Genomic DNA, 18,535 nt, shown 5'->3' with positions numbered 1-18,535 from the left:
TTCTTCGCACTAAACATTCTTGTCCGTTCGTCCCTCAGTGGTTAGAAGTGGTGATTATTACCTGTTTGAAACTGACAGTGAAGAGGAAGAAGAAGAAGAGGAGGAGAAAGAAGACGAAGAACCTCCTAAGAAATCAGCCTTTCAGGTGAGAGCACCGCTGCTAGTCTGCAGCACATTCAGAGAACAAAACATTGTCTGGAGCAGACTTGTGTGCCGTTCTGAATTGAATTGAGAATCCCTCTTGCATGCCTATTCAATTCCCGAGTTTGAATTGATGACTGTTAATTGTTTTGACAGTACTAAACCTAGTTTAGAGAACTATGTCAGTTATGAAAAACATGTGGTCCCACTTTATATCAGGTGTCTTTAACTATTATGTCAGTATTATGTAACTATTATAACATTAAAATACATACAGTAGAATGTATTGATTGTATAATGACATGTTGTTCTGCAAAATTCTCACCAAATTCACATTTGCTGCTACTGAGGTTGAGGTGCGGGTAGGTTTAGGAGTAGGGTTAGGGTAAGGGGTTGGCGACGAATAAAACAATCGTCAAAATATGAATAACTACAGTCTTAACCAACACAAAATGGGTATCGTTTGAAAGCTTAGAAGTTGTACTTTACAATGCATGCAGGCATTATGACCAAAACTGAGTGCTTTGAAATTTTCAGGCAAGCCAGAAGCAGGGCTGGACTGGTAATCTAGCATACCGGGCATTTTCCCGGTGGTCCGACGCACTTTGGGGCCGATCAGGGGTGGACTGGCCATTGGGAAATCCGAGGGTCAATGGATCGCCCGCGAAACTTGCCCAATGTGCCACGATAAGCTAAAATGTGCTGCCGCGTAATGCAGAACGGACCACAAAATGCCAACCCCCCCTCTCCCCCTCGCTCAACATCTTTTGGCCAGTTGCTATGTAAAATCCCAGAACGATTTCTCTTCCCATTCCAGCCCTGATCAGAAGCGTTCCGTTTTTATAATTTCTAAAAAACATACAACACCAGCATAATTAGCATATACTTAGCTATTACTCGCTATACTTTTGTCTGTGTGTAAACAAAATGGGCTGGTTGTATTCTACGCTTTGAGAGCTTTCCAACAACATATAACACATGACTATTTGATCAGTTTGATGTTTTTACTGATTTCAATAATACGTACAGGGCAAAGTTGTTTTTCTAAATTGTCAAAACGGAGCACTTCTGATGTGTCCACAAATTTCAAAGCACTTTTTCAGTTTTCGTCATAGTGCATGTATGCATTGGAAAGCTTCTAAGCTTTCAAACAATACCCATTTTGTGTTGGTCAATACTGTAGTTTTGAATATTTTGACAATACATTTGTTTTTCTCACGGGCCCATCCGAGCTTAAAGGGTGAAATTATTGAATTATTTCAGGATTTGAATGCAGTGACTTTCACAATGTCTCTCCTTGATTCTTTCCTCTCTCAGCAAGCCATCAGAAAGTTTGCTTCAGCCCTCGTGGCTTTACCCCGATCAATCATTAAACTGCCCAAAACTGTACTTCGGTATATTTATCAGAGCGGCGAAGGTATCACCGTGGTGAATGTATCATCTGTGTTCTGCTCACATCTTTGTTCATTCATAATATGCATAATCACCTTTCCATTCCATGGAAGTGCAGCGTAGTTCTAGCGGGAAGACTAGCAGCTGTACATCATCACATCATTAGCTGGGTAACTCCTAGCCAATCACATGTAAGCCATTGCTTTATAAGTCCGCTCACAATCTATCACATTGCTGTTTCGGTGTGCTAACACTGCAACCTCCACCACCCCACCACCACCAGTTGAGCCCTGTCCCGCAGGGGGGTAGGCTCCTCACCCCTGCCTCCTATCTCCAGCAGGACATGACGGTTCCGGGTACAACTCCCTCAGACCGCCGGACGGGGCCTACGTCAAAGAGAGAGACATCACCTCCCGTTTTACATCTATCAAATAAATGGCATCTCAAACTTCACTCAAGCCTGCGTGTCTTCCCGATAGAAATGTTGTTCCAAACTAATTTATCCTGATATATTTGGAGTTTATTTACATTAATAAAAACTGAAATACTGACTCAAATGAATGGAATGGAAAAGCTGGACCGCACTGTGATTTGTGTTGGTTTTCTGTGTTCTTTTTAGGTATACTTTCATTATATTATTCTTTTTTTGCTTCTAAATTGTGTGGTTTGCTCCACCATTTTCTTACAAATTTAGTTGTAGACATGACCACAAAAACTTCACACCATTTTAAACGAAACTTTTATACTCGGCTCAAACGATTCCATAAGTGGAGCAAAGCACATTTACTATCTTGAACGATTTTTGTTTTTAATTGCGTGAATTCAAACAACTTAATCGTAAATACACAGGGATAAACTCACATTGCTTACATTCAAATTGGCCTCAAGTTTGGAAAATTTGGAAGTCAACTAGTTGTTTGAATTCACTGTTGTGTGTTCTGTGTGGAGGATAATGCTTGCTTATCCAGGGTTTGAGACAGAAACAGCCTCTTCAAGAGATAAAATACTCATTTAAGACTAAGAAAATACGTTCTTGCTTGGTATATTTGGACAGATTTGAATCTCAGATTGAACTTGGACTTATTTCCTGAAATGGCTGTATGTGCAACATGTTGTGGTATTGATATCATTGTCAAACACTTTATTCAAATACTACAAGAACAGATGAATTGTTACTGATGTTACTTCATAGTTTGTGTATCATGCCTGGATTACCAACTCTAAAACTGCCCTGAAAGAGAAAACCAAACGGACGCGCCACTTTTGGAAGAGATACAGCCGCGCCCACAGACATAGAAAAGACAAGAAAGAAGGTACATAAATGTCTTTTTATCCTAAGAGAATATTTTCATACAAAGATAATCTACAATGACTATTCCAACACTGAAACTGAGAAAAATGGCCTGAAGTAATGGAGTAAAGTTGAGCAAATTGTGTGTGTGTGTGTGTGTGTGTGTGTGTGTGTGTGTGTGTGTGTGTGTGTGTGTGTGTGTGTGTGTGTGTGTGTAGGTCATGTGGAAATAGAGATCGGTGAAGAAGATCGCCAGAGTTCAGAGGAAGACAAATCGAATGGATCAGGTGCGTTCATTCATATGAACTTCCTTAAATATTGTTTCTTTTCGACAAAGAACTTCAGGAAAAACCTCATAACTTCTACCTCTCACATCCTGTAGACAACGTCATCAAGAGGGTTTTCAACATCATTAAGTTCACGTGGGTTCTGTTTCTGACCACCGTTGAGAGTGTGACCCGATGGCTGAACTCCATCTGCAGAGAATACATTGACATCTCCACCGTTCTGCGCATTGAACGCTGCATGCTCACCAGAGAAGTCAAAAAGGTCCTTGGCATACACTTTCACTTAAAAATATATATTTATTTAAATATACAGTTTATAAATGTTATTCGTATGCTATAGCACTAAAGCCATCTCTGTGATTGAAATCCGTAGTCGAGCGATATACAATATCTAGATTACAGAATGGCCGATGACTGATATAATACAGGGCTGGACTGGTAATCTGGCATAGTGGGCATTTTCCTGGTGGGCCGATGCACTTTGGGGCCAATCAGGGGCGGACAGGCCATCGGGATAACCGAGGGGTCCTGTGGGCGAAACGTGGCGCGCTAAGCTAAAATGAGCCGCCACGTTATGCAGAACGGACCACAAAATGGCTCCGCGATATGCAGAAAAGGACAGCAAAATAAATACATAACGAGGGCTGAAATAACTGCGATGCCCATCCGCCACATACCTGAGAGCGCCTGCACTCATAACTGTTCTGGCGGATTGTGAGGACCCACTTTAAAGTAAATGGTATGTGGTAAATGGTCTGCACTTATATAGCGTCTTTTTAAGCCTTAACGGTATTCAGAGTGCTTTACACTGCGTCTCACCCATTCACACACACCAATGGCGGCAGAGCTGCTAAGGTGCTAGCCTGCCATTGGGTTCAGTGTCTTGCCCAAGGACACTTCAGCATGTGGAGTCGTTTGGGCTGGGATTCGAACCACCAACCCTGCAATTAGTGGCTGACCCGCTCTACCAACTGAGCCACAGCCACCCCAGTGGAACATAAAGACCAGCTGTGGGTTAAACGCTTCCGAATGCTAAGGGCTATGCATGACGAGTTGTGTGCCAAGGTTGGATCTTTCGTTGGGCCACTCACATCAGGCTATTGCACATTTATAACACGTGCACGAATGGTCAAAACACGTCATCGTTTTCCAAATAAACTATTTCCATCACCTTAATGCGCATTTTAACTAATGAGAAACACTAGAAAATTCACCTCCTCCTAGTGCATTAAACTTTAAGCAAATTTTGAGAGTTTATTCACATATCAAGTGTTTCCATTCAAAATGTCTTATTCTGATATACATATATGGGTTTGTCACTAATGCACCGATATATCTAGCCCATTGTAACACAGTTAAAGGATGGGCAAGGAGGAGGCGAGAACCGGCTTGTCAACATAAATGATAATTTAATTAAACTCAAAACACACAAACACCAATACACACACATGACGGACATGTCCGTAATTCTCTCTCTCCCGAACCATCGTCACCGGCCGCCTTTATCCCTCGCGCGCCTCATCAGGCCGATTGGGGACCGGGCGCGTGAAACTCCGACCCGGTCCCGCCCCCCTCCGCTCCACACCCATATATCGGTTTGTCACTAATCCATTATAATCTATATCTTTTAGGGCAACGTGCCGTCCCGTGAGAGCATTCATGTGTACTATCAGAAGCAAATGAAACTGACGTCATCTCGCGAGTCCGGTCTGGATCGGATCAGTGAAGAGGACTCTGGCTCACACAGAGAACGTCGTAGACGATTCGGACAGAGTATGGACTCCTTCGCTTCCAGAGACAGCATGTCCAGGTCTGAATTGGTTTGGGGTTTTATGTTTTTTGTACAGACTTTTGTAAAAATGTTTTTATGTTGTGCTGACCTAAAATGTTTAGTTCACATTAATATACAGTATCATAATATAAGGTATCATAGGGTTAAACATTTTCACACGTTACAAAATTGCAAAGATGTCTTCAGGACATTGATTAGATCTTTTTCTGAAGACATGTTTGAGATTACAGGGGTCCTTTTCTCAGGACAAATCTCGAACGCTGCAGAGACTAAGGAAAAGAATCTCCATTTTTCATCCTATTGCTGTCTAGGAGAAACAATTGGGAAATCTTGTTTATGATTTTTCTTTTCTCTGGGACAGTAAACGCTTGGCCTGTCATTCATAACTAAAGCAACACTCAGTATGTCTACATTCATTTCCATTTCAATTTGGGTCGATTTCAGTCAGACTAAAACTAAACTAATAAAACCAGTCCAGACTGGAATCGTACCATTTTCTGTGAAGTCGGACTACCAGACCTAGTTAATATGATCCAGCGTGTATACATGATAACTGGATCACAGTTGGCCCTCGGCGATGTGCAAACGCTCTGAAAGACAAAGGTGACTTGCAATGTTCATTCTTCAAATATTCGATTACGCATTGTGTCATATTTTGGACAGACAAATGAAGACCGTAGCTGGACTACCCAAAAACCTGCTGTAGTTCAGTTATAGCTGCACATGCAAACACATTGAATGCTTCTTGTATCATGTTCATCTCATAATTTTCACTGTTTTTTGTCAACTCATGTCATCTGTCCATTGATCAGCGCATACACGGAAGCCACCATGCTGTTTTCCCGCCAGTCCACCTTGGATGATTTGGACGACATGCCTCTGAATATTCCCAAAACCAGTGAACGCGCTCGGCCCAAATTGCGCAAAATGTACGGCTTGGACATGTCCTACTCTTCGGCGGACAGCGGAAGCAGCGCCATCTCCAGGTGCTAAGCTCATAATCACACCTTCATCCCATTCATCCTCACTCACCACACCCCTATCAGAATTCGTTCTTTTCGTTTTTCGTTTCAAACTGTTGTATATTGTGTAGAAAGTGAAGAATGTTTACCACATGGAATTCTGGAGTTTTGTCAGAATACGTTTGACAGTCACTCAACTATCCTTTTAGTTGATGGTTTGTATCTCTCAGATTTTATTGGTTCATGTCTCATACATCAATGAAGGTCATACAATTGTGTATACATACTATGTGATTTCAATCATGTATTACGTGTAATCACTAAAAAAAACATACCAGCTAACTTGTATTTACACGCCTGTGTAATTTGATCAATTTTGGACAAAAATTAAACAGAATTTGGGCTGAAAATGGGATATTGATATTCCACGTGTCACAAAAATAGTTGCCAAGCAGATGGACTAATTTGCAAAGTTTCTGATGTCACATTAGATGGTCCAGATGGTCAAACTGGCTTTAGATGCCATAGATAGCCATTCATAACATCACAGTTTTCCAAAATACAAGTTGTCATTTCTAATAATGGTTTCCAGGCAGCACATTTGCAACAAGAAGTTTTCATGACATTATAGACACTTGGATAAAGATTGTTTGTCTGTATATGAAGCAGCACAGCTTGCAAAATTGGACAAAATTTGGACTCAAAAACTTTTCAAAGTTGGTATATCGATCATACTTTTATCGTTAGTCCACATCAACTAATTTCTGTTTCCTGTTTGCTTTGTTTTTGTGGTTTTGTTTCCAGTGAAGCCACACAATGTGTCACGCTGTTCTCACGGCAAGGGACCGATGACACGATAGATGATGTTGAGGACAGTCAAGACCAAATGAGGGAGGACAAACTGGAAGTGGAGGAAGGGACAGATTTAAAACACCAAACAAGTGAGGATAAACCTGAAGAGGAAGTTAGAAAGGAAGTGACTCAGGAAGTTGCTGAGAAAACAACTGAGGAAGTGGTTCAGAAAGTAACTGAGGATGTGCCTAAGGAAGTAACTGTTGAAGTGACAGAGGAAGTGCCTCAGGAAGTAACTGTTGAAGTGACAGAGGAAGTGCCTCAGGAAGTAACTGAGGAAGTGACAGAGGAAGTGCCTCAGGAAGTAACTGAGGAAGTGACAGAAGAAGTGCCTCAGGAAGTAACTGAGGAAGTGACAGAGGAAGTGCCTCAGGAAGTAACCGAGGAAGTGACAGAGGAAGTGCCTCAGGAAATAACCGAGGAAGAGATAGAGGAAGTGCCTCAGGAAGTAACTGAGGAAATGACAGATGAAGTGCCCCAGGAGGTAACTGAGGAAGTGCCTCAAGAAGTAACTGAGAAAGTAACTGAGGAAGTGACTCGGGAAGTGAGTGAGGGAAGTGCTTGGGGTTCTGGAGAAGTAGAAGAAGCAGATAAAGATGTTTGGATCTCTCAATGTGAATATGAGGAAAAGCAGTTTGCTACTGATTATGAGAAGGGTGAACCTCCTCTCCAACGGGACGATGGCGAGTCGTCTGGATTGGAGAATGTGCAAAGAGATCCATCGAGTAGGCAACTTTTTACCCCGGATACAGACTTCCCCAACACATCAGACGCAGATGTGCCACCCAGCTACAGCAAGGCCGTGAGCTTTGACAGGCTGTCTGTGAGCTCAGACGAAAGCGACAGTGACAAACGGCTGATGTTGATGACCCCTGACAGCAGATCTGATCTGGACGACCCTCTGCTACCCTCTATGACCACCGAGCTTACCGCCAGCGAACTGCTACTTAACAAGTAAGTAGTTTAATACATGTGCAACATGTAACAAATCCAAAACAACTCTAAACAGAGGTAAAACATAAAGCAAGCACCTGAGCATCAGGTTTAAAACTTGCACATTACGGTGTTTTCATTACTGATAGGGCTATAGATTAATTTAAGCATCTTTGATTTGCCATGCTTTTTCATTGCTCAACAAAAATGTCTTGGATTGGTTAGAATACTTAATTACTGCAAAAACACGTTGTAAATAGAAACCTTTGAATTAACAAAAGTAAACAGGACTAATATAAGAATCGTTTACATTTGGCAGTTTTCACGATTAATTGCAGCCGTAATAGTTGTCTCAATAAATGTTTCTATTAATTGTGCAGCCCTAGTATGCAGCGATGATTTGAGCCCTGCACAAATTCTCCTTGTGTGGAAGTAATTAGGGGTGATGCATCTCTTTTAATTGTTTGTTTTCTTCTTCTAATTATTATTATTCTGGCTGGGAGTCAAGTCAATGGCAGCCCATAGAACCCTTTGTAGGAAACTTGTTTAATTTGGCAAACAAATACAGGCCAATTTCAACATCACTCAAGGCACATTTGGGGTCTCTAACTCAAACCCTCTAGCGCCACCAACAGTTCAATGTTGCACATACGTGGGTGCCTGGGTACCTCAGCGAGTAAAGACGCTGACTACCACCCCTGGAGTTCACACGTTTGAATCCCAGGGCGTGCTGAGTGACTCCAGCCAGGTCTCCTAATCAACCAAAGCTAGTTGCTAGGGAGGGTAGAGTCACATGGGGTAACCTCATCATGGTTGCTATAATGTGGTTCACTCTTGGTGGGGCGCGTGGTGAGTTGTGCTTGGACTTTCTTTCTTTCTTTCTTTCTTTCTTTCTTTCTTTCTTTCTTTTTCTTTTAAACATCTTAGACCACTTGGTTTGGTGCCCACTTAAGAAGCCATATCATGCAGGAGGATCTCCTAGGGTACCAAATGGGGTAGGAATGGCACTGGCTCCACCCACTAGATTATCTGGCATTTTAAACTTTTTTGAACTCGTCCTAGGTTGTACGTCCAATTTGAATGAAATTTGGCATTTATCATCTAGGGATACTTCTGACAAAAATGTACCAAAAGATGTTTGATAGGCCAAACCATTCTCATATAATGCTTAAATTCGACCGTATGCATGCCAGAGAGCTTGTGAAGCATAGCGCCACCTACTGGTCAAGAGGTATGAAACATTTCTATTTTTGCTTCAATGTATAGATGAATAGTTTGGCCTAAAGTCACGAGACTGGCCTCTTTAGATTCCTTGGCATATACAGAGTCAAATAATACCCAATGTTCCTAGGTCAGACATATTGGGCATCTGCCATTTTGAATTTTGTCATAAATTGCTGTTTTATTTTTTTTTAAACTTAATGGCACATCAATACGAATCTTGGTAGGTATCATCGCCACAATGCCCTGACAGTACCTACACAGTCTGGGGCCAGCACCACCCTGTGGTCAAAAGATATAACGAAATGTTTAAAAATGCTTGTAAGGTTTGATTAATTCAGCATTCATCCTGTGACTGCTCTCTTTAGATTTGAGCTATGCCATTGGTGTGTTTTGCCTCATAATTGCTGCTTGTAGCTATATTTAAATCTATATTTTCCTTTTATCTTTTCCATTGTTCATTCAGAATGTTCTATGATGAGGAACTGGAGAATTCCGAGCGTTTTTATAAGTCCCAGCCGTTGGGTCTGCAGCTCTGCTATGCTCTCTATAACCTGCTGGTGGCACACTCTGAAATGGTCTGTTACCTGGTGATCATTCTGAATCATATGATCTCAGCATCCATGGCAACTCTTGTTTTGCCCATCCTTATCTTTCTGTGGGCAATGCTTTCAGTCCCAAGACCCAGCAAACGGTTCTGGATGACCGCCATCGTCTACACAGAGGTAAGTGTTATTTTGTTAAATGCATTAAAGAATTATTCTACTACCTTTGTTAAAGCCAAACGGGATGTTCTAGTACTAAAAATCCCATTTATTTTCTCCTTCAGCGCAAATTAAAAGATTGTACATGTTTTTCGTGAAGCAAATGGTCCGCAATATTTTTTTCAAGATGTTGAACTCATGTTTAATAGCAGAATTCCTGGTAAAGAACTAGACTAACCATGATCTTGAAAAGAAAGAGAATCACGCCAATCAAAGCGCACGAAAAGAGCTCTGCAGAGACTGCCCACTCCCATGACGCACTGCGAATGACTCAATCGAGTCGGTCTCCCAACACTCTGTGGCCACCAGCTGCATTAAGTACTGTAGTGCATCTCCTCCTCATGGACTGCACCAGATTTGCCAGTTCTTGCTGTGAGATGTTACCCCACTCTGCCACCAAGTTCCAGGACAGTCTGAGCACTGATGGAAGGATTGTGCCTTCCTGGTGTAACTCGGGCAGTTGTTGTTGCCATCCTGTACCTGTCCCGCAGGTGTGATATTTGGATGTACCGATCCTGTGCAGGTGTTGTTACACATGGTTTACCGCTACAAGGAGCGATCAGCTGTTCTTCCTGTCTCCCTGTAGTGCTGTCTTAGGCGTCTCACAGTACGGACATCACATTTTATTGCCCTGGCCACATCTGCAGTCCTCATTCCTCCATGCAGCATTCCTAAGGCACATTCACACAGATGAGCAGGGATCCTGGGCATCTTTCTGTTGGTGTTTTTCAGAGTCAGTAGAAAGGTTTCTTTAGTGTCCTAAGTTTTATAACTGTGATCTTAAATGCCTACCGTCTGTAAGCTGTTAGTGTCTTAACAACCGTTCCACAGGTGCATGTTCATTCATTGTTTATGGTTCATTGAACAAGCATGGAAAACATTGTTTAAACCCTTTACAATAAAGATCTGTAAAGTTATTTGGATTTTTACAAAATTAACTTTAAAACACAGTGTCCTGAATAAGGTACGTTTCTTTTTTTTGCTGAGTTTATGTCCAGACATCTGAATATTTTGCAATGCAATTAAAATATATTGTTTCTATACTCAAAATCAACAACTTTATATCAATAATTGTATGTGTTTCCATTGTTTTAATTCAATTACATCATTTGCAATGCTTCATGGCATTGTAGTCTTGTATGTTTGTCTTTCACCCCGGGGCCTAACCCTATCCCTAACCCTGACTTCCAGAACCAAGATGGCTGAAAGAGTAGTACGTGTTAACTTAGAATAACAATTAAAAAACAGCACATACAGATGCTGAAAATGTGTTTGGTGTGAATGGCAACTTATGGCATATATGTATGGAACGGATATTTTCTGTACCAATGCTCTAATCCTTCCGAATTGTTTTTGTATATGCAACTTTTAATCTAAAAGTATAAACGTATTCTAATTGATTAGTACTTTTTTCTTTTTCTTTTTTCTCTGCAGGTCACTATCGTCATCAAGTACTTTTTCCAGTTCAGTTTTTTTCCATTTAACCAGAATTTGGAGGTGAGCAAGAAGAAACCATATCACCCACCCAACATCATCGGTGTGGAGAAGAAAGAAGGTTACGTGCACTATGACTTGGTCCAGCTGCTGGCACTATTCTTTCATCGATCCATACTAAAGGTTTGTAATATCTCACATAATGCCTTAAAGGAATAGTTCACCCAAAAAAGAATAATGCCTTTGTCACCATTTATTGCATCTTTTTTTTCATACACAATTTTTTTAAATGTATTTATTTTTATTTTATGCTGGTAGCTGGTTAATAGTGTTTTTATTTCATTCCAATCATTTTATTTTAATGAAACAAAGGACCAAAGGACTAATCAGAGTACAGTTTCCACATTACACCACTTCTTGTTGCCAGAAAAATAGGCTTCTCTCTTTTTTGATGATCATGGTAAGCATATGCACATATTGCATTAATACAGATTTGATGAGAAGCAGACCTGTAATTAAAATTTAATTATCCATAGATAATGTTTTTCTAATGTTTCACCAATGTTTTCTAATGATTTTTAAACATTTTCTAATGTTGGTTGGTAAAGCAGTATCAGTCAGGACTTTATTAGCTCAAGTAGAATATGGTCTGTGCATGCACTCTCTGTGGGTACACCAAGGTTTACAAAAATTAAAATCATTTGGCCCGGATTAGGTGACATTTAGTCTAAACATGACCACGCAAAATGTGTGTGCAGGAGAGAGTGATTTGTCCAATAATGTTTTATGACCAGGTGAATATTTGAAATAATTTCATACATTATTACTTAAAAGAACTGCTTACCGGTACTTTACTGTTTGTGATCACTTTTAAGTTCTTTTTATTTTAAAAGAAATTATAACTTTTCATCCCTGAAGTAAAAACAATAAAGTAATGTTAGTTTTATGTTATGTTAAAATGATCTGCGATGGACTGGCGACCTGTCCAGGGTGTCCCCCGCCTTTCGCCCAATGTTAGCTGGGATAGGCTCCAGCCCCCCGCGACCCTGTACACAGGATAAGCGGTTGACGATGGATGGATGGATGGATGGATGGTTAAAATGATAGTATCTTATTAACATATACATTTCTCGCTTTCAAAATTTTATATGCAAATAATCACATTTATTTAAGTTAAAAGCAGTAAAAACCTTTACTTCTATAAGATAAAGAAAATATAAGAATGTGTCAGATTGCTATCATTAGGTAATAAAGATAAATGTCATGACTTGAGAATCACGTTATGACAATAATAGCCAGTAGGTGGCTCCAGTGCTCTATGCTGCCACCTACTATGTAGTAATTCTAAATTGTTAAAAATTTGTATATATATATATATATATATATATATATATATATATATATATATATATATATATATATATATATTTAGACATTATCAAACTATTGTTTGCTATTTATATATAACTATTTTTTACTGCTTCTGTCAGAGTGTCAGTTTTTGCAATAATAGTACATTAATCTTACTGTCAATTCTGACATGGTGCTACAAAGTGGAGACGTAGAATTATCCTTTTGTTACCAATAATTTATTTCAAAAATCAAACTTTTATTACTCAAAGTAAATTAATAAATGGTGTCGCTTTTTTAATGACTAGTTTGACTTGAATCAAGTAAAAAAAATTGGAAAAGTGATTTCGGTCAAAAATGACTGAACAGTATAAGCAGGTTAATATTAAGGATACTTTTTTTTTTATTTGATAGAGGCTACTGTATACCATTCTTTTTATGATTTCTATGCTTATTAATCCCCCACACAGGACAAAATGTGATTATTTTCCCATTATATCAGAACAAACCAAAATGTTTTGTTTTTAACCCGTTCCAAAGTCTTAAAAATAGCTGCCTCTCTTTTTTTCTGCTTTACTTTTGAGATATTACACAGCCCTGCACCAGAGAATGCCAGCAGGAAACATAATTCACCTGCCATTATGGGCTACAAACAAAACCACTGAAGTTTTGAAAGCTTTGAAAACCATAAAATTGATTTTAAAATCAATTTCTGATGTCGTGGTAGCCAGTGAACATATGCCAGAGTTCAGCTGCTCTCCTTTGAAGGTGCCAGGTCTTAAATGTTACTGTTTTCTGTACAGACATAGTGTTCTGTGATTTTACAGGGTACCCAAGTGGAAAGTGCAGTTTCATGCTGAAGCTTTTCACATTTATATTATAATTTCTCCATCTTACCACAAAGCTGCGTTCACACTGCCAGCGACTTTGTCGCTCCAGGTCGCCAGTGGCTGGCGGTTAGGTCGCTAGTGGGCGTTCCCACTACTGGTTGCCTAGTAATGTTTATAAATGACATTCATGGATGCCATTCCATTGCTGTTGACAGCGAATCAGTTTTCTTGCCGCTAAAAACAAACATTTTGGAGGGAAAAGATTAAATATAAATGGAATCAGTTGAACGAGAAACAAGGCGTGCTCTTTGCCATAGCGGCTGTTTATCTGCGGCTAAAACGCAAATGCCGGTCTCTCTGGGTCCACAAAATCATTCAATCTTGGAGTCAGCATGGTGAGTACCACCGGCTGGTGCAGGAGCTGCGGCTGGATGAAGTCCGGTTCCAGCAGTACTTCAGGCTTGACAGGACCCAGTTTGATGAGCTGCTGCAGAGGGTGAGTCCCCTGATCTTTCCATTGCTGCAGGAGCTGAGAGAGAGAGAAGGATCACGTGAGCTCTACCGTCTGCTCTCCTATTGGCTGTCGCTCCCGTAAGTCGCTCTTCATTTGAAAAAAGTTGAACTTGTCTCAACTTTGTCACCTCGCTGGACACGCCCACATCTGGTCGCCAAAGGTCGCGACAGCTCGTGTCGCTGGAAGTCAGCTCTCATTGAAAATGAATGGGATGGTGTCGCTGTCTCGCACAATGCCGCTGGCAGAGTGTACGCAGCTGAAGGAATTGAGAGTTTCTAGTTTGTTTTATAATATTGGCACTTGTACATATTTAGATATAGCTTATTTAAAGTAAAAAAGTTTCCTTTTTCCACAGGAATAAGTTCACAAATTTTGCAACCCTGTTACCATAATTTGGGGAAAGCCTTTTTGTGATGTTATTATTTTCCAGAAATAAATATAATTATATTAATGATGTCAATAATAATATATATATATATATAGTAATGAGATATATGAAGAAATAAAATTTTATTATTTACGTGTTTTCTCCAAAGGGTCCAAATGATTTCACTTCCAGAGTGTCAAAATAAAGCCCAACAATCTGGTTATGGAAGTAAAAATCTCATTTATATTTTCATGGGCAAATTGAGTTTTTAACAATAACTTATAAAACTTTAAAGACACGGTGAGCTCCGAGGTTGTTAATCGATGGTATATGGTTCTGTTAAAGTCATCAGTCCATGTAATTTCTCAGCTCGTGTCTCTGCCTGCCTCTCGGACATTTCAGCCTGGATGAAGAGACGCCACTTTCAGCTTAACCTTGCCGAGACAGAACTCCTCGTGATCAGATCCAACCCATCTGTTGACCACAACCTCATCTTGGTTCAACTACATTAACACCAATCACCTGGGAATGGTGGTAGATGACTAGCTTAATTTTACGACCCACATCTCATTAAAAAACAATCTGACCTGTCCTGACTGAATACACTGCACAGCTCCTGGTCCAAGCTCTGGTCATTTCAAGACTGGACTACTGCAATGCTCTGTTGGCTGGCCTCCCAGCTAACTCAATCAAACCACTGCAGATGGTCCAAAATGCAGCAGCATGTCTGGTCTTCAAATCAGCCAAAAAGGGCTCATTTTACCCCAATCTTGATTTCACACCACTGGCTACATGTAGCTGCCTGTATCAAATTCAAGGCTTAGACTATGGCCTTCAGGATAGCCAATGGAACAGCTCCTTCTTACTTCAATTCAATTATCCCGGTCTGTACAACAAATATTCCTTCTCTGTCTCTTTCTTCTGCATTAGCGCCTATACTACTCCAGCCAACTTGAGAGCTTGGCAGAACTTTGCTAAATGATTCGAGCTAAATGATTAAATGTAAATGCCATTTCAACTGTCTTGTCATCTATCTGGTGAATTACACATCTATCAGGAAGACTTGTATACTTGAGTGAGATTCAAAAGGACATTTATTTGATGAATATAAAACAGAAAAGTAATGTCTCTCATTGGAGTAAGCCCCATCTGGCAGTCCGAAGAAGTTGTACTCGGAACCGGCATATCCTGCTGGAGATATGAGGCAGGGGCGAGGAGCCTACCCCCATGCAGGACGGTACACGACTGGTGGTGGTGGGGTGGTGGAGGTTGCTGTGTTAGCACACTGAAACAGCAATGTGATCAAATGTGAGAAGACTTATAAAGCAGCGGCTTACATGTGATTGGATAGGAGTTACCAAGCTAATGGTGTGATGATGTACAGCTGCTAGTCTTCCCGCTAGAACTACGCTACGCTTACATTACCCATGACACTAAAGAGAAACGCTCCACCAATCAGAGCATCACAGTATGAAAAGCACACCAAAAGGGCTCTGCAGCAACCGCCCACTCCCTTGATGCACTATAAATGATGTAATCATTGGAGTTGGTCCCCTACACTCTCAAACGACTTATTTAATTGTATATTTCTGAATATAATAGTTTTTTTCAATTCTTATAATCAACAACTTTAAAGCTAAAATATATATATATTTTTTTTTCCCCATTGTTTTTCATTCGATTACGTCATTCGCAATGCTTCATGGGATTGTACAGCTGTTCATTCCCTCATTTGATATTGATAAGTACACAGTCTTGTACCTTTGTTTTTTGTTTTTTTGATTTTCAAATACTTTTTTGCTCCAAATCGAAGTTTGCAATGTTGTGATTCACCTTGGAGCTGGTCGGTTGTTTCATGGCTTAGAACTCTTTTATGAATTAATTTATGAAATCCCAATGGGAAAACAATAATTGGGAAAAATACTTCCGGAACCAAGATGGCTGAAATGTGGGTTTTATGTATATAAATATATTTTTCTACGATATCAAATTCAAGGTATCATACATATATCAAACATGCAATATTTCATTCAGTAGATCAATTAAATCTCAAAGGTCAAAAATTTGCTTTGCTGGATATAGTTGAGAAGGTCAAAACCAGTGCGGTAGAAAAGCCCAAAATGACCATTTCATGAGTTTAAAGCTGAAGTATGTAATTTTTGTGCCACTAGTGCCACCAAACGAAATTGCAAAAATCTTTACATTCAAACAGCTTTCTGAATATTGGATAAAACTTTGTATTACATGTCCAGTCTAGCAATACTTTGAATTTCTCCTTCCAACATGACCATCACAATGGCATTAAAAGAAAGCTTAATTTGTAGTCTCATTTAGTTTATTTATTTTGTTGACTTGTTTTGTCTCTCCTCGTCTCAGTGTCACGGGCTTTGGGACGAGGACGACCCTAAACTGTCGCGGAAGGAGGCTTGTCTTCATCGGGATGAGTCTGAGGACGAGGGGATGATGATGGTAGCAATTCCATCTGAGGAAGATAAGAAGAGTTCCCCAGCGTACTCGCTCAAATCAATGAGTCTTGGAAAGTCTGTGGATTCGTCGCAGGTGCATGTACACATTCGCTACCACGAGCAGCGACCTCACATGCGACGACAGAGCACCAGCGGTGGGTCGTACCTCTCCCGACGTTCATCTGTGCACTCCAAACAAGGTGAGGACTCTTCAGTTTGCAGCAGCACTTTTTCCTAAATTTTCAAACCGAAAGATAAAAAGTAACTATGTAACCGTTTACTTTAACAGCAGTTACTGTAATTTGTTACTTTTAAAGTGACCTTCCCCATCACTGTTCGAAACACAACATCTGCTGCGGATTACAGTTTGTTGTGACATTCATTAGCTGGTTTGTTCACAGGCAGTACAAGCACGCGGAATAGCATTCGGAGAGAAGACAGCGAGCCGGAAGTACCGCAGAAGAGTCGTAAAGAAATTATCGTTGAGAAGATTCGAGAACAAATGATCAAAGTGAAAGTTTACATCATCAAAAAGTAAGCGTGTGAATGATTTGTTGTTGTTGAATATCATGCTTCGACAAGAAATGACTTGTTAAACTCATTTCATGTTGTTTTTTCGGAATGTGCATCCTTTCATTTTTAATCTTAAGCAATTTTAAAGATATATTCTAACATCTGCTTTGTCTGAATGTTGTTTGATCTTCTCCTTTCAGGTTGGTTGAGATCTATAAGCCCATTCATCAGTTCTTCTTTAATCTGATCCACCCCGAGTACAGCGCGGTAACAGATGTCTACGTCTTCATGTTTTTGGCCGACACAGTTGATTTCATCATCATTGTCTTCGGCTTCTCGGCGTTTGGGGTAAATTAGAAGTTCTGGTGTTATTTAAAGTTTGGAAAGGGTGTTTAAAAATGTTTTCTTTAAAAGGCACAGTTGGGTGTAATCCAATTACAAACATAAATGAGTCCTTTTATTACATTCTGCTATCAAAGTAACTGCAAGCTTTTTTTCTCTCTTCCATATACATGTTTTCAATATTTCTTGTGCGCACCTCCCGCTTTCTTACGCCCCCCTGTGACGCTTTCTGCAACTCTTGTCGTGCGCACGGCGATGTGGCGCTTGACTCCTCGACTCAACTCGTGTGAATGTGCTTTACAATGACGAAAGAACATTATTGAAACTCAAAATGATTATTATTTGTCTATTATTGTGGTCTTTTCTTATATAGTTTTTCATTTCCCATTTAGCGCTCTTTCCATCTGTGACCTCACAATAAACGAAAGAAATAGAGACATTATTTTGAGCTTGTTGATCCGAAAAATGTTTTAGAAAGTAACTTAAAATTATAGTAATTAGTAATCTGATTACTTTCCCAATGAAATAATTAGTAAATATATCTGTTTAAAATTTTAGTGAAAAAATTTGTATTTTGTAATGGATTACTCTTTTTAAGTTACTTACCAAACACTCCTTAAAATAATATTCCGGGTTGAATACAAATTAAGCTCAATTAACGTCATTTGCGGCATTAAAATGAATAAATCTGTCCCTCGTTCATTTAAAGAAAGGCAAATATTATGGTTACAGTAATTCTTAAACATTAAAATACTCATTAAAAGTGAGTATTATACACAAAAGACATAAACATTATTCATGTTAACATCATTCTAGTGTGATAAACTTGCTTACTAATCAGGGCTGGACTGGTAATCTGGTTTACCGGGCATTTTCCTGGTGAGCTGCGGCACTTTGGGGCCAATCAGGGACTGGCCATCGGGAGAACCGAGCGGGCCGGACGCAAAACGGGCCTAATGGACCATGATAATCTAAAATGAGCCGACACGGTATGCAGAACGGACCACAAAACGGCGCCGCGATATGCAGAAAAGTCCAGCGAACCCAAACAGTTGCTATGTACATTCCCCGGCCATTTTCTCTTC

General features: G+C 40.0%; 1 protein-coding gene across 1 annotated transcript in view; it reads left to right on the top strand.

Moving 5' to 3' along the window:
- LOC127649370 (piezo-type mechanosensitive ion channel component 2) overlaps window positions 1-18,535 on the top strand; it is a 129,887-nt gene that overhangs the window by 98,030 nt on the left and 13,322 nt on the right. The window contains 15 exon segments of the mRNA XM_052134428.1: window positions 39-145; window positions 1,459-1,542; window positions 1,544-1,558; window positions 2,726-2,846; window positions 3,043-3,111; window positions 3,207-3,373; window positions 4,743-4,921; window positions 5,716-5,889; window positions 6,670-7,189; window positions 7,370-7,671; window positions 9,338-9,596; window positions 11,070-11,252; window positions 16,507-16,795; window positions 16,997-17,129; window positions 17,309-17,456. Of these exon segments, the coding sequence (XP_051990388.1) occupies window positions 39-145; window positions 1,459-1,542; window positions 1,544-1,558; window positions 2,726-2,846; window positions 3,043-3,111; window positions 3,207-3,373; window positions 4,743-4,921; window positions 5,716-5,889; window positions 6,670-7,189; window positions 7,370-7,671; window positions 9,338-9,596; window positions 11,070-11,252; window positions 16,507-16,795; window positions 16,997-17,129; window positions 17,309-17,456 (2,750 nt within the window).

The sequence above is a fragment of the Xyrauchen texanus genome, chromosome 9 (genome assembly GCF_025860055.1).
Source record: "Xyrauchen texanus isolate HMW12.3.18 chromosome 9, RBS_HiC_50CHRs, whole genome shotgun sequence".
Taxonomy (NCBI): domain Eukaryota; kingdom Metazoa; phylum Chordata; class Actinopteri; order Cypriniformes; family Catostomidae; genus Xyrauchen; species Xyrauchen texanus.
The sequence above is the reverse complement of the archived record's forward strand: the minus strand, read 5'-3'. Positions and strand labels throughout refer to the sequence as shown.